The 21619-nt window shown below is 44.4% G+C and overlaps 1 protein-coding gene across 4 annotated transcripts in view; it reads left to right on the top strand.

Annotated features, from left to right (window-relative positions):
- The window catches only part of LOC144321120 (uncharacterized), a 42197-nt gene that overhangs the window by 5225 nt on the left and 15353 nt on the right, over positions 1-21619 (top strand). For 2 of the 4 annotated variants that reach the window (XM_077910544.1, XM_077910545.1), the window contains exons 2-5: positions 4733-4930; positions 5042-5198; positions 12986-13067; positions 20437-20612. In XM_077910544.1, coding sequence (XP_077766670.1) covers positions 13020-13067; positions 20437-20612 — 224 coding nt within the window. In that variant the 5' untranslated portion in view covers positions 4733-4930; positions 5042-5198; positions 12986-13019. Of the gene's footprint in view, positions 1-4732; positions 4931-5041; positions 5199-6338; positions 6663-12985; positions 13068-20436; positions 20613-21619 lie in introns of those variants that run through there. The other 2 variants (XM_077910546.1, XM_077910547.1) reach the window with 2 other exon arrangements.

Below are 21619 nucleotides of genomic sequence, written 5' to 3'. Positions count from 1 at the left end.
CCCGCTTAATGTATTTTCATTTCCCACTCTCTGGAAAAAAAAATGTTATTATGGGATTTTGCTGTATTTGGCTAAATATTGGGTTTATTAAAATGCATCGTGTTTCCCTTACAGTCTGATCAGTTGGAGCAGTCTGATGGGCATATTTATCCAAATTGAAAACATGCATTATTTACCTAGTAGTTTGGAAGGTGGGTTCTCACACATCAGAAGCCAGAGTTGAGTGGTGCTGGGGTGAAGACCCCCTCATGGTTTGGATGAAGACACATGATCATTTTACTTCTTTTCTTCATTTGGATGCTTGGTAGAAGCCACTTTGAGTCTTTTTTTTTTTTTTTCCTTTTTCTTTTTTAACTTTCTCTACTTGTAATTAAGTTAAATTGTTTTTTGGATTTCTGTTCAGAGTTGCAAGTGCCAACCAAAACATCTTTAAGTGACACATTTTACGAGCATACATGGGTTTATAGTTAACCATGTTCATTTATAGAAATCTGGTCAAAGGATATTCTCTCATCCTGAAACCCAAGACAGTAAGTCAAAGAGAGGGATGACAGGGACTGTATAATCCCTGTCTTTTGTTTGTTTGGTTTTTTTGGTCTCTGTTTTTTTTTTGTTTGTTTGTTTGTTTGTTTTTCCTGCTGTCTGAGATGATGAGAAGGAATGAACCATGGTTTGTGTCTGCCACCAGCAGTGTTTCCACTCAACCAATGATAGGAAGTCAGGAGTCTCCCTTTTACTGAAAAGAGGTTCAGGTGGAAACCCAAGAGAGGCAGCCATGGAGAGTGGAGGAACAGAGGGCAGTGGGCAAAAGGATATGAGGTTTGGTTTTGTGTCTGACTGTGTGACCTTTGCCAGTCAACTCAATTACCTCAACTGAAAAAAAAATGGCTTTGATTGGACATCGAGACCAGTCCAGCCAAGAGGAGTGATGTCAGTAGGAGCACAGACCATGGGCTCATGGACTCTGGTTCTTTTCCTTAGGATGCTTAGCCTTGGGCAGACCCTGTAAACTTAACCTAGTGTTCTGCATTTGTAAGATGGAAATTAGAATTCTTCCCTCAGTAGATTGCTGTGAAAATGAAAGGATTTTTCAACTCAAATCTAAAGCCCAAGGCCATTCTCCAGGTACAGTCCAGAAAGACTCTTAAAAGATTATTCTGCAGCATAAATGAGTTTTAACTGAATGACAGTAAATCATCAACAACTTTGTGATTCCCTTGCCCAATGGCCTGTGAAGATTCAGCATTGTTCAGAAAGCAGGTCCACCCAATTTAGTGTCTGTGGGTAGCTCAGAAATATAATGTCCTCCTACTCTTACACAGGATTGATTTGGATTGAGGGAGGCCATGGATCTGCATGTTATGAGAGCTATTTTAGATGGCAATGATCTGCCGCTCATCTTCATGAAGCATGCTTCCAGAATAATATACCCACACATCTTGCATGGAATCTAAAGGCTCCCATGACTTGACCTCATATCACCCTTCACCCTCACTCCTTCCCACATTCCTGATAGACTCAGGTTTCCTTCCTTCACTCAGCTTTGCTTTCATTCCCAAGATATGCTCATGTCTTCTACACTTATTGCTTTTGTTTTTTTTTTTTTTTTTTTTTTTTTTTTTTTTTTAAATATTTTTTCTTTATTTATTTATGATAGTCACACAGGGAGAGAGAGAGAGAGGCAGAGACATAGGCAGAGGGAGAAGCAGGCTCCATGCACCGGGAGCCCGACGTGGGATTCGATCCCGGGTCTCCAGGATCGCGCCCTGGGCCAAAGGCAGGCGCCAAACCGCTGCGCCACCCAGGGATCCCCACTTATTGCTTTTGTACAAGCATGAAAACCATCTCTCCCCACACCTGCCCTCAATATTTAAAACCCTTATCAACAAAACTAAAAGACAATCTAGAGAATGGGAGAAGATATTTGCAAATGACATATCAGATGAAGGACTAGCATCCAGAGAAGGACAAACATTATATGTTCTCATTCATTTGGGGAATATAAATAATAGTGAAAGGGAATATAAGGGAAGGGAGAAGAAATGTGTGGGAAATACCAGAAAGGGAGACAGAACGTAAAGACTGCTAACTCTGGGAAACAAACTAGGGGTGGTAGAAGGGGAGGAGGGCGGGGGTGGGAGTGAATGGGTGACGGGCACTGGGGGTTATTCTGTATGTTCGTAAATTGAACACCAATAAAAAATAAATTAAAAAAAAGAACTTATTAAACTCAACAGCAAAGATACAAACAATCCAATCCTGAAATGGGCAAAAGACATGAAGAGAAATCTCACAGAGGAAGACATAGACATGGCCAACAAGCACATGAGAAAATGCTCCGCATCACTGGCCATCAAGGAAATATAAATCAAAACCACAATGAGATACCACCTCACACCAGTGAGAATGGGGAAAATTAACAAGGCAGGAAACCACAAATGTTGGAGAGGATGCGGAGAAAAGGGAACCCTCATACACTGTTGGTGGGAATGTGAACTGGTGCAGCCACTCTGGAAAACTGTGTGGAGGTTCCTCAAAGAGTTAAAAATAGACCTGCCCTAAGACCCAGCAATTGCACTGCTGGGGATTTACCCCAAAGATACAGGTGCAGTGAAATGCCGGGACACCTGCACCCCGATGTTTCTAGCAGCAATGGCCACAATAGCCAAACTGTGGAAGGAGCCTCGGTGTCCAACGAAAGATGAATGGATAAAGACGATGTGGTCTATGTATACGATGGAATATTACTCAGCCATTAGAAATGACAAATACCCAGTGTCTGCTTCGACGTGGATGGAACTGGAGGGTATTATGCTGAGTGAGATAAGTCAATCGGAGAAGGACAAACATTATTTGGTCTCATTCATTTGGGGAATATAAAAAAATAGTGAAAGGGAATAAAGGGGAAAGGAGAAAAAATGAGTGGGAAATATCAGAAAGGGAGACAGAACATGAGAGACTCCTAACTCTGGAAAACGAACTAGGGGTGGTGGAAAAGGAGGTGGGTGGGGGGTGGGGGTGACTGTGTGATGGGCACTGAGGGGGGAACTTGATGGGATGAGCACTGGGTGTTATGCTATATGTTGGCAAATTGAACTCCAATAAAAAAAAAGAATACATGACAATACTATCAATGTAAAAAAAAATAAAATAAAAATAAAACCCTTATCAGATACAACTGTATCTTGGAAGCTTCCACATCATAAAAGCACCCTTACATCCATTTAGGTTTCTCTCTTACCGTGAACATTTTTTTCTGTCATGATGTGTATTATACAACATTACGATCACTTGTAAGAGTAAGAAGTTCTTCTTTCTTTCTTTTTTTCTTAAATTAACCTGGCTTCAGCGCTTATTAGACTGAACAAAACAGTGTTGTTTACATTGTACCTCCGAGACTTTGTGGATGAAAGCGGCTGTAGAAGGCTATCCAGGGAATCTAGCTATCACTTACAGTATGGTTTCCCTGGGGATAAAGACAAATGTGTTCAGAGTCCCAACTCATCATACCATGTAAGACAGAAGCACATCTCTCCGTTTCCTCTGACCTGAGGATGGGGCACCCTCCCCCTGCCCTCACATCACTAATGGCAGAGAAATGACCCTCCAGTGCCCACAGCAGGTAGGACACAGCAACAGGGTAGAGGCGGGCAGAGAGAGACAGAAAGCAAGAAGGTGGTAACCATGGAAAGATTCAATCTTCCAAGTCCATTTGATATCTCTGTGCGTGAGTTGGAAGATGAACCTCTTTCTAGTAACAATTCAGCCAGTTTAGCTAAACTAACAATTTAGCTAAAGCGACCCAATGACGGATGGGGGTGGGGAATAAGTCGGAAAGCCTCCTTGAGTATCCACCATTTCGTATTATGTTGCAAACAAACATGTATTCATTTGTGAGAAAAAAAAACACGATTATTTAGAAAACACTGGAATCGACAATAAGAACAACAAAGTAACTCCTACAGCTCAAAATGAGATCGTCACCAACATGACCAGCGCCACCACCACAAGCGCCGCTAGTGGTGCAGAGCCACAACCACCTTTACCACCAGCACCAGCAGCATGTCAGGACCACCAGCAGCCCCATTGCCACCACTACCACTGTGTCCACCCCTGTGACCGGCAACTGTGCCTTGGCTGCCTTCCTGTCCGACAGGCACCACACTGGCCCCATGTCAGCAGGAGCTGATGGGATACCGCCAATGCCTTCTAGGGGTTCCAATGAGGTTGAGGAAGTAGTTAACTTGCATTAAAAGACAACCTCTTTCATCCTGGTATTTACAGGGATCAGGATGGTTTTTGGCATTAGTAGGTGCTCAGTAAATGTTTGATGAAGTTTGAATAAAACAGCATGTGTTAACCATAAGTGTCACTGAATTTCAAACTATGACTTCAGCATCACAGGCTGTGCAGATAGATGGAGTTAATTTGTAATGATATGGAGACACCATTTTCTTTTCATTAAAGTCTGCATCTGGTGCCTTTGTAGCCTGTATTAAATGCCATTTGTCATGCTATGGTCTTAGAAGGGCCCCTGGACTCTGGTCCCGTTAAACAAACTCTGCCTCCCACATGCCCATTTGCTATAATGACACGCGATTAGAGCTAGATGGGCCCTTCAAATGAAATCTGCTCTGAATCTCTCATTTTATATTTGGGGAAACTGAGGCTGTGAAAGCAAACATGATTTATGCATGTTCACACAATCTCACCCTATTCCTGTCTGTTTTAGGGTTTTCCTGTGCTCAATGGGGAACAAAAGATCAGAATTTCCACTGGGAATGGAAGACAAAAGCTAATAGTCGTCTATTTCTGTGTGAGGCACAGGGCTCAGATTGTACACACGTGGTCTCATTTATCCCCCCAACAACTCAGAGGGGTGGCATCATCTTCTCCACCGTGCAGGTGAACAACGTGGGACACGGAGTGGGTAAGTCCTCCATCCGGGTCACATAAGTACTAAGACATTAAACCCAGATCTCACTCACTGGTTCTCACAATGGTTCTCCTCTTCCCACTTCCCTGCTGATTTTTCACCAAGTTATCTTCCTGAAAGACAGAGTGGTGACCACAATCTGATACTTAAAGGTCCCAGTGGCTTCTATGAGCTTTGGAAGAGAATCCTAAAGTCAAGGCGGCATTCAAGGCCTTCAGAGTCAGCTGATCTCGCTCAGCTCTAGGAGAGAGGGTCTGTGCGGGTGAGTCTGCAACCTGGGGCTCTCCTGGGTCTTTAGACTTGTGCACACACTGATCTCCCTTCCTGCAGCTCTGGCACCTTCCTTTTCCACCCAAGAACATCTTTATCATCTTTCTCTTCACTATCAAATCGGGGATGGACTTCTGTCCTCCTCTCCAGCGTAATTAATGTAACACCATCTCCTGTGCTTGGGATGGTTGGTTTGTATGCACACAGCTAGACTTTCCCAACTGAACCCTGATGGCTCCTCCAAGACGTGGAAGCTCCTAGGAGATAGGGGCTTGGGATACTCGTCCATAGAACCCATGAAGCCCTAATGGATGGTCCCGTCAGCGCACTTTGCCTGCTGTTTGGTCAAGAGCATCTTTCCAGCTTTCTTTAGTTTGTTTCATCATTCAGTTCCGGTGATCACTTCACGTTAGTACAATTGCTTTTCTTAGAGACTATATGGAGCAGTTAGGACCGACTTATTACTCCCACTTAGCAGATGGGTAGAGAGAGGCACAGAGGGACCTGGTCCTTGTTCCAGGTCACAAAGGTGGACAGAGGAAAGGCTGTGGACCCTGACTCTAATGCCACATGTCAATATCAGCCCTCTTTCCAGAAAAATTCAGCTGCTGGAAGAAGTGTCCCCCCCGCTTTTTTTGAGAGATGACAAATTATATTCACTATTGTCCTAAAGTGGTTTTCATTTCTGATTACTTAATTTGCCCAGAGTTTGCTTTAAATGGTTTTCCACGGCAGGCTGTAGATGTTTGCGGTTGACTTTTTGACATTATAACACTTTCGTACAAAGGAAGCTACAGAAAGCAACAATGAAAACATTTACTAAGTATGTTTATAATCAAATATATCCCTCGGTAATTTAATTTGGAGGAAGCGGAGAGCCCGGCATTACAAACAGAGGGCTCGTTAATAATTCATAAGTCCTGAAAAAGGGAAAGCTGGCACAGAGATTCAGACGCAGGCCACAGTTGGCTGCTCTGCTCAGAACCCACCTCTGCCCAGTGAGGAGGGGGGAATCAAGTAACTGGAGCCCTCCCACGGCTTCGCAGGGCTGGGTTTGAAACAATGCCCCTAGGAGACTCAGGTTTGGGGAGGTCAGACTGGGGGATGAGGTCAGGGAGGGGGTAAGGCGAGGGATACTGAATGGGCCCAGCCACCACCTCACCCCTAAGCCACCAGGTCTGAGAGATGCATGTCGCAGCAGGAGGTTTGGCCCGAGCAGCCATCTCCAGCTGGCGTCCCTAAGTCAAGGCCTTTGCCTTATCCATGGCCTATGATGTTGAACATCTGGGAGGCCACTGATGAACCCAAAAGAAAAGGACATAAGTGAAGGATGGCCTATTCTGTTCGGCCCTACAACCGGTCAATCTTCAGCCCAGAAGCACACTCTGAACCTCAGTGTGCAACTACTCTTCTGCACGCTCACCTTCTCACTTGCAGCCCACCCTCATCATGAGAGGTGAGTGATGCTCCTGCCGGGTACGGGCACCTGGCATCGTGGGTGGGGGTGGGGGGTGAAGGCCCAGAGTGGAGATGAGGGAGAGAAGTGCATGATCCCCTCCAGTGAGCGGCCCTGCGTCCACAGAAAAGAGAAGAGGTGTGTGTTCGCTCACATTTGCACACTCTCCAGATTATTCTATGGTCCAAACAATGGGAGGAGGAAGGGCGGTCAGTTTCTTCATCACTTAGCCTTTTAAGGAATTACAAAGAGTTCAGAACAGTGAGCAAAAGATGAGAGCAGATAGTTTACGAAGGAAATACAAATGTCTTTTAAATGCGGGGAAAATATGCAAACTTTATTGGTGAGAAGAGAAAGGCAAATGGCAACTATGTGGGATATTTTTATCTATCAGGTTGGCAGAGATCAAGGGGTCTTGGGAAACACCGTGGGGGCGGACGGGGAGCTGAGGGCAGGCCTTCAGCATTGCTGGGAGTACGAGGGACGGCCACCCGACCGGAGACACTCACAACGCTGTGACGTAGCCATTTCGTAGCAGAGTGTGTAAAGATGAGTGTGTAAAGGTAGCTGTTGCTATGCTCAGTGTGGAATCGAACTACAGAGAACGCCCTAAATATTCATTAATGGAATTTCGTTACACACATAGGCACACGCAGTGGGAAAAACTGTGGACAGTTTTTTAAAGGATGAAGAAACGAGCATTTCATTCTTCATGCATCTTCTCTGTGTATACACACAAGCGTATCATCTATACATATACTTCACCCCTTCGTATGTAAACATATACAGGTATATATGCACACATACGTCGTCACCCAAACACACACGGTGCCCTGAGGTGGACTGCCAAACGGAATGGCCTACCTGCTGAAAAGTGGATTAAGAATTTGTGCAGGGGTACATGTGCAAGGTATATTCCCATCTGTGTAAAAATAATTCAAAAAACACATGTGCATGAGCAGGTGCTCACACCCTCGTGCCTGGTTTCCATCGAGCCTCAAAGAGCTGCAGCACCCAACAGCAGCGAGGTATCAAGGGGAGAGGTGCACACACCTCTGCAGTATTAATTACCTGTTTATTTTTATTTTATTTATTTATTTGAGAGAGAGGAGGGATAGTGAGAGAGAGCATGAGCAAGGGGGTGGGGCAGAGGGAGAAGCAGACTCTCCACTGAGCAGGGAGCCAGATGCAGGACTCCATCCCGGGACCCTGGGATCATGACCTGAGCTGAAGGCAGACACTTAACTGACTGAGCCACCCCTGCATCCCTGCAATTACCTATTTAATAAACACGGGTGTTTTAAAATACCGTGGCGGCTTAAATTGACATCCCCATGAAAATAAATTTTGAGGAAATAAAATTATACTGCTTTATCTATTTGAAGATAATCTATATCCCCAAAAGTCAGTATTCTCTTTCTGGGTTGACTTTAATTTTTTTTTTTTTTCCTTTACATGCCCTGCTTTTTCATGCTGTCTGCATCTCAGCCCTTGTTCCTAAAGATTCTCTCCTGCCTGTCCTCTGTAGAGCTCGGCGTTGAGAATTAAGTACAAAATGCCAAGTTCGTCAAAGCTGGCACAGACTAGAGCACAGCTCTCACCTCCCTTTCTGGAGACGCTACCTCTGTTAATATAGCCCAATAACACAAAGCACTGCGAGTCGTCTGATTACCACGTGCATAAAGGCTGACTGTGAGCTAAGATACCAAATAATTTTTCTAACCAGCACGTAAGTCTTATCTATCATCTTGTCTCAGTACAGTTGGTCCCCAGGACCCAAGATTGGAGCCTTACTTGACTCCGATTATGCTTTCGACATCCTTGCTTTAAATGGTTTCCCACCCACATTCCTTGTTCCCTCTCTAGCTCCCCTTCGATCACAGCCCCTCACCAAGCTTTCCCTATTAACAAAGCAGATGTTTCCAGACTGAGCCTTGACTGTGATACATACACGTGTATTTTTTTTTACACTGTGTCACCAACGGTACCATCAGGGCTCCTCCTTCAATAAGATGCTGATTGGTCGAAAATGGCTTCCAGTAACTCAGCCTTTGTTTTGTAAAAACATTATTGCAACATTGTATAACACTTTAGAAATGTTTCAAATTTAGGCTGGCTGGTGATTTAGCAGACTAGGGGGCTAGCATATGGAGTCTGCTATGCTCAAGAGGCTGTGGTTTTGTCGCTGGCATCACCAGGGAAGTCAAGAATAGCAACCCCGGGGTCCTTCTCACACCTGAGCTGGCCAGGTCACCAGCTGTGATCACCTCCTTGGACCAGGGGTGAAGTCCTGTGGGCAATGGGAGAGACAAAAATTTGACATCCTAAGGCAATAGGTTTCTAATAAGCTTTGTATTTATTTTTCTCTTTTCTTTTCTTTTCTTCTTTTCTTCTTTTCTTTTTTCTTTCCCTTCCCTTCCCTTCCCTTCCCTTCCCTCCCCTCCCCTCCCCTCCCCTCCCCTCCCCTCCCCTCCCCTCCCCTCCCCTCCCCTCCCCTCCTCTTCTCTTCTCTTCTCTTCTCTTCTCTTCTCTTCTCTTCTCTTCTCTTCTCCTCTTCTCTTCTCTCTCTTCTCTTCTCTTCTCTTCTCTTCTCTTCTCTTCTCTTCTCTTCTCTTCTCTTCCTCTTCTCTCTCTTCTCTTCTCTCCCTGCCTCCCTCACTGTTTTCCATCTTTCCTTCCTTCTTTTCTCTCTTTCTCTCTTCCTTTCTTTCCCCTCTTTTCCCCTCCCCTCCTCTTCCCTCCACTCCCCTTCTTTTCCCTTCCTGTTAACCTTTCCTTATCATTCCTTAGCATCTACATTGTGCCAGGGACAGAGAGGTTTAAAACACATAAGTCCTAGGTCCTGCCCTCAAAGTGTTCATGACCTAGTCAAGAATACAGGAAAGATAATGCCGATTACAGATCCGCCTGAGACCTGCAAAGTGTGAGGAGGGCACCTGGGAATGAAGGATTGAGAAGTTGATAGTTGTTTTGAGTTTAGAATCTCTTCCTAAATATATTTGGTACCCAAATTAGTATTTATTGAGAATCATAGGACATAGAAGAGGAGAAGAGCACGTCAGGCAGTGGGAATCGTGTGCAGAATTACTTGAAATAATGATGAAAAAGCCATGGGTCGGAAATCCTAAGTCTTTCACTCCACCTTGTGTGTGAACTAGCTGATCACTGACCCTCTGTTCACCTGCAAGCCCCAGGCTTTGAACCTTCTGGAGGGATGTTCCCTTGCTCCAGCCTGAGCCCCCAGTAGAAGGCGGAGTCTTATACACAATCATCCCCATCACTGTCCACTGTCTTCGTGAGCACCTTGGTGGTGGAGGGTTATGACAATGACAAATTTGGAGCTCAAAGGCTGCCCGTCCGGCCTGGCTGTGGCTTTGCTTGTTGTCAGTCCTCACTGAGGTTAAGCTTTGTCTCACCTCATGCATCTCCTTGAGGATCTTTTTTTCCATAAAATAGAAGGTCAGAAAGGAAGAAAAGGGGATCGCTGAGCCCCTCTCTCATTTCTAGCCTACACATTCCAGAATTTGTTCTAAATTGTTCTCTGAAGTTCTCCACAGTTTGGATGCAGCTCCTTGGAGGGGAATCCAGGACCATACAGACAGAGGGCAGGGTATCATGCAGGAGCACAGGTTGAGGAAGATGTCATGGTCCTTGGTAATCCTCCATGGACCATTGAGAAAAGCCATGGCATTATACTTCCTCCATTGGCCAAAGATCCAGGTAAGGCTGAAGATGGCAGCAGGAGAAGGCAGGAGCAGCCGAGAAGATGGTTAGGGTGCAGCCCAGCATCTCTGAACGAGGAAATCTGTATGCACCTGGCACTCTCCTGTGTCTCCCTCATCACATGACCCCCTTCCTCTCCAAGAGACCTCTGAGATGACCAACATTTTCTTTACTTTTTTATGATTTTCACACTTGATATCCAGACCCACAATAAAGGGCAAAGACAAAAGGAAAAAAGACAGACGGGATGTTTTCCTTTCCACCACGATGTATCCTTGGCGCTTCATTTTTGCAACAAAAACAATGACAGAAATCCAACAGCAGTGGGGAGCTCCCACCTGCTGGAGAGAAAAATCTGTTGGTGGTGGGTGGGAGAAGATGTTGCCAAACCAGTGATCTGAAGGGCCCGTCCGTCCTAATTGTTCCACCTGTCTCATGTACTCCATAATAGATGGACAGGTGGACATTCCCCAAAGGGGTTTATAAGAAATGACAGCATCCAGTTAGGGGAGCATGTCACTGTGATGCTGCAAAGAGGACAGTGCCAGGGATGGGCTCCTGGGGCTCAGAGCTGGGACATGAGACATCATTCACCCAAGGGGGCCTCATCAAAGCCAGAGGACTACAATCTTACCTTGGGGGTGGTGTCTACCCAGCTGCTTTATAATGCCCCCCAAAAAACTTCTGGTAGCCCTTCTCCATCTGCTAAATCCACAAGAGTAAATGCTTCATGAGGAAAGGACCCAGGTCCATCTTCTGCTGTGTCCTCAAACCTCCTAAGAATTCAGTAAATGTATGTTGAATAAACGAGGATGGGAATAAAGTGCCAGGAGGCAGGCAAGGGCAGAGGGAGACGGAGAAGGATCAGGAGCAGACCGACGGGGATGGGGAGCCAGAGCAGAGCCCTGAAGGACTGTGGTTGCAGCGGGTGCCAGGCTGGTCGGCTCCCTCTGATCCGGGGCAGGCTGTGCGCCGTCGTCAGCCACCTGACACCCTGCGGAAGCCGACAGCCCTGGGGCCCGTGACAGCACTGTGATGCTGTGATGCTGCGGGGGCCTGTCCCCACCAGGAGGGAGGCGGGCAGGTCTGGAGGGAAGTGGGCCCTCATTAAGGGAGCGGCGCTGCTGGGGCCTAGTGTTTACTGGAAGTTGAGCAGAGTGGAAATTAGAGAGAGAAGGGCCGGTTCGGAGTTGGAGGGGGGAACAGCCCCACAGCGGCTCAAGCCAATAATGCCTCTATTCGGATGCCATTAGTGGCTTTGGCAGGCGAGCTCACCATCTACTTCAGAGGACCACGGCGCAGATTAAGGGAGGCTGATGCTAATTTGCACATATGGAAATGCTTTTTCTCGCCGTGGATGGCTCTGTTGTGGACAGATGGAATTAGCAAGAACTTCGAAGTCGTGAAGGCAAACACATCAAAAAAAAAAAAAAAAAAAAAAAGCAAGCCTCTCTTTTCTTTCCCACTTCTCCTTTCTGTTGGCCTCTCTCCCTCCTTCCTTCCTGCCTCCTTTCTACCATCTCTATGTCCTCTCTTTTTCTTTTCTCTTTCTCTCGTGAGAACCTTCTTATGGTGCAAGAGTCGATCAAATTGCCCCAGAATGGCTCCTGGCAAGAATAATGCACTGATCATGTTTCAGCTGCCAACCCTCTCTTGAACAGGAACCCCCCCACATGAGGTTTAAGTGGGGTTCCAGGAGCCAGGAAGCCCTGGCCAATGAAGGCCGGCGTCCAGGGAGCCGGGGCCTTGCTCCCAGCCCTGACCTGGGGAGGCCGAGCCGGGTTGTTCCAGGGTCCCTCTCCTGGGTCCCCAGCTACCTCCGTCCCCGTGAGCTTTCCTGTCAGCCCGGTTCTGTCCCCAGCCATCTCACAGCTCATCTGAGAAAGGACTCTTCTGATGCATGCGGTTTGCTTCAGGGCTGAAGCGATCAATCCCGGGGGATTACCTCTTATTATTATTTTTCTTTCTTTCTTGTACTCTGTGCCTTTGACTGGGAAGGTCTGTAATATTTTATTTATTTGCCAGACTAGCCGGGTTTAGTGTCCTTCAGAACTTGACACACAAGGGTGCCAACCCAGCTGAGACACCTACCTGGGTAATTGTCCCTCTTCGGGGATTGGCAAACTTTTTCCATAGAGGGCCAGAGAGGAAATAGGTTTGGCTTTCCAGGCCAGAGGCCACTCTGGGATGTACAAAAGCAGCCATGGAAAAGATATAAATGAATGGGTTCCAGTAAAGCATGATTTACACAGACAGTTTGTGGGCCATGTTGGCCTGAGGGCCATTGTTTGCTAACCTCCTGCCCAGGTTAATGGTAGAGGTCACACAGTTCCATGTACTCTGAGTCCATTTTCTAATTCATCCAAGGGCTGGATGAGTACATGTTTTGAATGGGAAAGGGGTGTTCTAATCCTGCTCTGTCTCCACTCACATCAGAGTGCTTCACCGCCAGGCCCCAGGCAGCCTGAAGACCCAGCGAGGGGGCCCACCAGGGTCAACGCCAGTGATCCTGTGCCCCAAGCCCACTGTCCTGATGATTCATTCCTCTCCCTCCATGAACATCAGAAGTGCTCACTGTGCACAGCCCTTTCCTTCAACAGATCCTGGCCAAGTGACTCACCACTTGAATGAACTATGGCTAGACAAGTGCTCCAAAAACTGTATCACCCAGGAAAATTCAAGGTACTGGTACCATCTTTGTCAGTGTTCTCTGTGTGTACTCTTTCCTTCAGAACATATGAGGTCCACTCTCTTCCTCACCTCGGCATCCATGGTGGCTGACCTTGACCCCTGCGTTTAATTCCCTGAGATGCCTCCCAGGATCATAGCTATCGGGTTGAGGATATCCCCCCAGGTCTGCAATATTAAAAGAAGATAGTATTCTATCACTAGGATTCAAGTTCATCTAAAGTTATCCTAGCCATTGGATCATTATATCATTATGCTCCATGAGGGCAAGGACTCAGTTGTTTGTAATAATGTGCTGATATTTTTATGTATGTATATCCAAAATCATGTACACATGTATAGTTGCTTTTATTTAGAGAGAGAAAAGATATACAGATACATAGGCACAACAATTTTTAAAAAATGGATAAATGGATGTATGAAAAGATGAATGGCTGGCTGGCTGGATGGCTACTATGAAAAGGCAACTCTTAGAAATTAGCTAATTATCCAAATTATCTAGGGTCACTATTTTCCCTGTTTTTATAACCCACATTCCCTTTGGTTAAATATGAATTTCACATGAATTTTATACTCCCTCATGTTTTAATGTGAGGAAAAATTATTTTACTAAAACTGAAGTGCTTTGAGAATTTTAATATGTAATACAGGCATAGGATAGACTTTTGTGTGCATGTGTATGTGTTTTACCTTGATCATTTGAAGGCTATTTGAAAATGTCCAAGAAATTTAATATTGTCACAAAAGTAAACTGCTATTATTATGATTAAAATAATTTGGAATTCTTATAAGTTAAAAGTATTTCTTTTGTTCTATATCTGCTGTCACAGAAGTTCTGGTCAGTGGCTTGTCTTCCCTGTCATGTTATTGTTCACCTTTTATGTTGTGTTGATGTTGTAACACTGGTTCAAACTGTACACTTGTAAAACAGTTAAAAAAATCCTCTGGTGAATTTTGAATATGAGCCTGAATTTTAAATTGCCAAGTGCTCTGCATGCTTGTCTTAACACCAACTTCAGTTCCATTGGCCTTTCCAGGTATTGGATCCAATTCTCTTTGGAATCTTCCCCAAAAGGGCAAGAATCGGTTTCAGATAAGTCCGCATTGTTTGCATGGCCTAACTTCTATTTAATTGGAAAAATAGACTCAGGAAAGTTTTTCTCACTCATTACTCAGGAATGCCTTGTATTAGTTGGAAAAAGGTATTCCATGGGATTTGAAAAATGGTGCAGAAAGCGAGCTCTGAATAAGCACCTGCACTCTAGGACCTGAATGCAGTAAAAGCAAGGAAAGAATTTTTTAAAATGCTGCAAAGGAAGAAGGGGATTGCCAGAGTCACCTGCAGATTGTAGAAAGTGCAAAGGAGAGAAGAAACCGAGGCCAGGTTGTCACTGTCTGTGTGATTGAGACAGATCTCACAAAGTCATCTTAAGATAAATGGGTGGGTAGGGAAGGAGAGAGGATGGGAAGACGGGGGTGGGGGAGAGGTAGAGGGAGTGAGTGAGGAGAGAAAGGACAGGGGAAGGGGAAGAGGCAAGAGGAAAGGTGGGTGAGGAGTGAGAGCTGGAGCAATTCAGGTAGTCCACTTGGCTCAAAGTCCTGGTCTCATTGTGAACTCCAAAATCGCATCCTAATATCCTACCAGCCATGGTGAACTATGGAATGTCCCATTTTCTCCCACTCCCTTCCAGAGCTCTGTTCTACTGATGTGGAGTTACAGTCACAGTCACATTCAATATCCAACCCCCGTCATCTCCACCCTCTGAAACATCGCAGGCAGAAGACAGCGTTAATTTACATTCTTTTTTGAAATTTTTTTTGATTGAGTATGGTTGACACACCACATTACATTAGTTTCAGGTGTACAGCATAGGGATTCAACAACTTTTTACGTGATGCTACACTCACAGCAAGGGTAGCTTCCTTCTGTCAACATGCAACATCATTACAATACCGTTGGCTGTGCTCCCTATGCTGTGCCTTTTATTCCCATGATTCATTCCATTACCTGGAGACTTCATCTCCTGCACCCTTGCATCCACTATCCATTTTGTCCATCCCTTAACTGCCTTCCCTCTGGCAACCATCAGTTTTTTCTTTGTATTTGTGTCTGATTCTGCTTTTTGTTTGTTTATTCATCTTGTTTATTGTTTTTGAGATTCCACATATAAGTGAAACCATATGGTCTTTGTCTTTCTATCTGACTTATTTCACTTAGTATAATGCCCTCCAGGTCCATCCATATTGTCCAAATGGCAAAAAAAAAAAAAAAATTGCATCTTTTTTATGGCTGAGTAATATATATATATGGCATATACCATTTCTTCTTTATATATTCATGTATGGATGGACACTTGGGTTGCTTCCATATCTTGGCTATTGTAAGTAATTCTGCAATAAACATAGGGGTGCATATATCTTTTCAAGTTATAATCCATATATTTTTTTGAATAACCCAATAGTGGAAGTACTGGGTCATAGGATATTTCCAATGGACATTCTACAGACAGTTGGGCCATAATTTGCCCAGAGTTAAGGGAAGCACATTTTATTTTGTTTATTTATTTTAAAAAATATTTTATTTATTTATTCATGGGAGACATAGAGAGGCAGAGACACAGGTAGAGGGAGAAGCAGGCTCCATGCAGGGAGCCCAAAATGGGACTCAATTCCAGGACTCCAGGATCACTCCCTGGGCCAAAGGCAGACGTTCAATTGCTGAGCTACCCAGGCGTCCCAGGAAACATATTTAAGAAGTTAGACTGATCCTTTATGCCTAAGCTTGTTTTCTGGCTACATAATATATATTTTTCTGAATGATATAAAGTTCTTGCTTGTTCAAGACCAGAAAAGGATGACAAAATATACAGTTTCTTAATTTTTTACTAATTTTGTATTTTCATGATTTTGTGGATTTCACAAAAGAACTATTTGAGTATTACAAAAAAAACTTGGACTCCAGAACAATAAAGAGGTGAAAATACAAATATTTTCCCATAACCACTCATAATCTTAACAACCACAGGAAAATAAAGTCTATTTGTCCTTTAGAATTCTTTATGTGTGCTTCTGTTTATTTACCTTATAGAGATTGCTACTGAATATAAACTTTTATATTTGCTATTTTTACTCAATTTTGTGTTGTAGACATTTTTGCAAGTGTTCACATTATTTTCAAACCCAACTTTTTATGATCCATCATCCATTGTGATGATATAAGAATTTGCCATTCACATAGCAGTTTGCTTTTGGCTCTTATTTTGTTGTTGCTGGTGATTTTATATATAAACATATACATATATATGTATGTATATGTGATATGTATATGTATTATATATGTATTTATATCATGTATATACGTATATATGTATATATATGTGTGTGTGTATATATATATATAAATCCACTCCAATGCTTATCTTTTTGCAATCTCTGGTCTCCGTTTCTTCTCCCTGGAGTATTTTTCTCCAGCCAACTTTATCTTTGCCACGACCTATTTGAGAGTTTCCTCTTCAGTGAAGCATTTTTTAATCCTTCAAAATACAATCAATGGCTTTTTATATTATGACTCTCATATCTACATACCTATCCCTTAGTTCCTATATATATATATATGGTGTGTGTGTGTGTGTGTGTGTGTGTGTGTGTGGTTTCTTTATACATGCTGCACTGTCTACCTAGCTAACCTAGTTCTCTCTGGGTGAACCTGGACCATCTGCTTTTCCTGTCTGCCCTCAGAGCTCACCTGTAAAGTGAAGATACGTACTTACCTCTTAGACATGAGGTGAGAATAATAGATGTAAATAGACGTAATGAGGTAATATATATAAAATGCCGAGAATAGAAGCTGGCACCCTGAAAGTCCTCCATCATTCTTAGTGTCTCTGTTGTGTTAATTTAGCCGCAAGTATGCAGTTTGCCTCAATAATACGAACCCTGGAAGAAAAAGTGCACCACATGCACATGTGTGTATACAGCCTCATTACTTAGCATGGTGCCTGGTCCTTAGAGCTCAGGAATCATTCATTGAATAAAATAGATAGAGTTTAATTTTGTTAACATTAACATCATAAGGCCTTTTACTCAATGGATATGCTAATAAAATTGTTATTTATAATGAGATTTTGCATCCACTATAGAGCATTTATTTATAGATCTCACATTCACATATATTTTAGGATTTTATAAATCAAACCTTATTTTATCTAGAAGACTCTCATATCACTACAAAAAAAGACTTTAGAGACATTCTAATAATTGCCGTATGTTCAGTGAGAGAGGCTCTTTTCATCATACAAAAATGAACTTAGTTAATTGAATGGTTATGATGGCTACAGAAGGGGTTTATAAAAGTCACAATTAAGAGGAACCCACTGTAAGAAAAGGCAAAATGTATTTTTCTTAGCCTCCCATAATCTGCATTTTCAATGCACAGATTTCAGAAAAGTCCCTTTCCAAATCCTCTTTTGTCCCACATGAAAGGGATGATGACTTTTACGCAGCCGACTCAGGCTTTAAAAAAATGAAATAAAAGGAATGTTTCCTCTAAGTAGAACATCATGGGCTTCGTCACAGCGGCTTCATGCCATTCCCTCTGCAGCTGTTTTTGTTTATCCCTCCACTTCCAATAAAACTGATGTTTTATTTCAAGGGGCAATCCATAATTAACTTTTCAACTGGTGGCAGTGGTTTCTTTCGGTGCCACCAACAGTGTTGAACTCAGCCTTACAGAAATAAAAGTAACGATAAAAGGCCCCGGTGGATACACTTTCACTGGGCCCCATGAGGTTTGCTCCCTGAGGAGTTTCACAAGGATGGAGACATCCTGGGACTTGGCTTGATTGCAGCAGGAGAAGCTGAAGGGTCATGTGACAAAGGTGGCAGCTCAAAGCTCAAAATTTCCCTCCTTTTTTCAAAGGTAGTTGCCTAGAGGATACCAGATGGTACACAGAGATGGAGAAAGACGGAGACAGAGACAGAGAGATTCATGCACCCCTGTATCTGTCTATCCATCTACCCACCTTTCTGATAGGGGAATATGAAGCCAGGCAGTGTTTTTCTCCTCCAACAGCCTCAGCCTATTTTACAAGCATAAAGAACAATTAAAGACACAATGGAAAGAGAGAAACCACATTTTTATCAAGAATCTCCTGAGTGCAGAGGGACAGAGCAAATGAGGTTGAGATGGTAAGAAGGAGAAAGCAAAGGTGAAAGAGCCAGATCTCGGGGCAGTCGTCTGAGTCCTCTTCCAGGACACAGAGAGCCAGTGGAGAGCTGCCCTGGCCCCTTGGGGGCCACACTGGGTGAACGTGCTATTGTCCACACTGTGGAGGGTCACCAGTTGTCCAGATGCTCTGCTTGCCTGGATCCTCCCACACACACCCAGCCCCTGGGGCCCAGGAAGGAGGGCCCAGTGCAGTCACATTCCAGAGGAAATGGGCACCCCAGAAGGACTCGAGATTTAGGAGATCCCCAAGGGGAGCTGAAGTCTTTTGGCAGCAAGGCCCCTGGATAAGGCATGGCCAGGCAGCTGTGTACAGCATCTGGGCCATGGGAAATACTCCCCTGGTGGGTGGCTGGGTGAGAGGGGGCAGTCCACACTCCGGCATGAGGCCAGCCTGCATTCTAGTCCTTTCTTTGTCCCGTCCTGCCTGTAACACATGGAGCAGCTCTCTCGTTGCCCTCGTGTCCCTACCTGAGACAGGTAAATGGAGAGAAATGAGGTCATGTTCACAGGGAATCTAGTGTGGGGTCAGACACGGGGTGGGGGGGGCATTTTTAAAGGGTAGTTCTTCCTTCCTGTTCGCATTGATAGGATATGTGAAACTCGGGTCTCTGGGATTCTTAGTCCCTCAGTTTTCTCTTGTCCTTTCATTTATGAATAAAGTGAGTCTTCATCTCATGAAAGAGACAGAAATCCCATATTTCTCTCCTCCTCATGCTCAGAGCTGAACTCCTGGCCTGGGATGGCTTCCCTCCCTCCTGGGCCTTCCATCACCCCTGCTTGTCTGGTCTAACTTACCTAAAATGCATAGCCAAGAAGTAAGAATACAGGGTTCAACCATGTGCCAGCTGCACAATCTTGGTCAAGATATTCAACCCCTGTGCCTCCGGCTTGCCATCCATAAAGTATCGATAATGATGGTGCCTACCATATTTTTTCTTTTTTTTCCCTTTAAAAAAAAAAAGATTTTGTTTATTCATGAGAGACACACAGTGAGAGGCAGAGACACAGGCAGAGGGAGAAAGCAGGCTCCATGCAGGGAGCCCGATGTGGGACTCAATCCCAGAACCCAGGGACCATTACCCGAGTCAAGGGCAGACATGCAGACACCCAACCACTGAGCCACCCAGGTGCTCCTACCATATTTTTTTTTCTGTTGTAGTAATATTTTCTTCTCTGTTAATTGTGTAAATTCCTTATCAAGAGGCACCTGCCATGTCCACATTCAATGGATATTGATACCTTCACTGTACTGTGTTGTGTGTACCCACATGAAATTGGACACAACACGGCAAAACAGTCACATGTCTGAGTTGCTTCCATGTTACAGGAGTTGGTGCTGGCACACAGGGGGTCACTGGCATGACCCAGGAGGTAATATTGATCTGCTCAGTGGAGGATCCATTTTCCACTACAGCTCCAAGCAAGAGCTGCTCCTTCCCTTCAAGTGGGGCTGGTTCTGCTCTTTCAGTCACCCTGCACCCTCAACACAATATCCCTGGGCAGAGACAATGGTGCTGCAGCAGCCACATGATCTTGTCCTAGCACCTTTGTTCTCAACACGCCAAGCAGAGAGTGGCTATTTGCAGAGGGTAAGGGAGGAAGGTAAGACTGTAGAAATTTACTTTATTAATGATTGCTTTTTAGCCAAATATTAAGTAGAGAATGTGGCCTCCTACAAATGAAGGCAGTGAAGCAAAAGTGTCCTTTTTAATACAGCTCTGAGGTAAGGGGACAGGACAGACCAGAAGACAACGGAGAAGTCAGAGTGGCCCAGCACAGACGCAAATCCCCAGCAGCATATGTTAGTTTAGGAGAGAAAATGGAGGGATCCCTGGGTGGCTCAGTGGTTTGGCACCCACCTTTGGCCCAGGGCGTGATCCTGGAGACACGGGATCAAGTCCCACATCAGGCTCCCTGTGTGGAGCCTGCTTCTCCCTCTGCCTGTGTCTCTGCCTCTCTCTCTCTGTGTCTCTCAGGAATAAATAAATAAAACCTTTAAAAGAACTATAAAAAAAGGAGAGAAAATGGACAGTGCCATTGAATTCATTATGTATCAGCTCACTGAGAAATCATGTAAAATTCTCATAAAGAATGAGAGCGTGTAATTCCCAAAACCTCCTTTTGTTATCTTTGCAGGGTGCCAGCTTAGAAAGCCTCTCCCAATACTGTGACGTACAGCTCACTGGCCCATGCAGCTTCAACCTGACTATATCAGGAGGTTTTCAACTGCAAATAAGAGGAACCCCAACTCAGATGGACTGGGTGATACATTACACCACACTCCAAGGAGCCGAATGGCAGAAAGTCTCCAGGTAAATCAGCACAGTCAAGGCTCCAAGGAGGCAGGTTTCTTCTGTTTTTTGCCTATCTTCCTCATCATATATAGAATGTCCCAGGCCAGCTTCCCTGGCACCTCAGTATGGCTGCTTCAAAGCTCACGTCAAAGAGACCCAACAATGAGGGGTGGGTTAGTGTCCTAGACCTGCTATAACAAAGGACAGTCTATAGGGCCTATTGTCTCATAGTTCTGAAGGCTGGAAGTTAGGGTCCCTCTGGAACCTGTAGCAAAGAATCCCCCCTTGCCTCTTCTCCTCTCTGGGGTTTGCCAGCAAGCTTGGGCATCCTTGGCTTACAGCTGCATTGCTTCGGTCTGACCCCCAGCACCACATGGCTATCTGGTTTCCATGCATTTTGCCTCTTCATTTAGTGCTCTCCTCTCTGTGTCTCTTCTCCTCTCTTAAGAGAACACCAGAAATATTGAATTAGACGTCCAACCTACTCCAGAATGACCTCATCTGAACTGAATTAATTTCATCTGCAAAATGACACTATTTCCAAATAAGGTAACATTCTGAGGTACTGACAGTACATTTTTTTGGAGGACACAGTTCAACCCATAGCAAGGGGTAGCTCCTCTCTGCATCTCTTTTAGGAAGAGGGCAAATCTTTCTCAGAAATAAGTTCTGCTCTCGCAGTTTATTGGCCAACATTGGGTCCCAGGCCCCCGCCTCACCAATCACCAGCCAGAAGCACACAAATTTCCATGATTTATTACAACTGATTTTCTTTCCCAGCTTTACTGAGGCTTAATTGACAAAAAAAAAATTGTATATATTTAAAGTGAAAGCTATGATGATTTGATACACATATACGTTGCGAAATGGTTGCCACAATTGAGTTAACTATCCATCACTTCACACACTTACTTGATGTGTGTGTGTGTGTGTGTGTGTGTGTGTGGCGTCTTAAGATCTACTCTCTTAGAATATTTCAAATATATGATACAGCATCATTAACTATAATCACCAAGCTGTATATT

This window comes from Canis aureus, chromosome 9, assembly GCF_053574225.1.
Source record: "Canis aureus isolate CA01 chromosome 9, VMU_Caureus_v.1.0, whole genome shotgun sequence".
Classification (NCBI taxonomy): Eukaryota; Metazoa; Chordata; class Mammalia; order Carnivora; family Canidae; genus Canis; species Canis aureus.
This window is presented reverse-complemented; position numbering and strand designations above follow the sequence as displayed.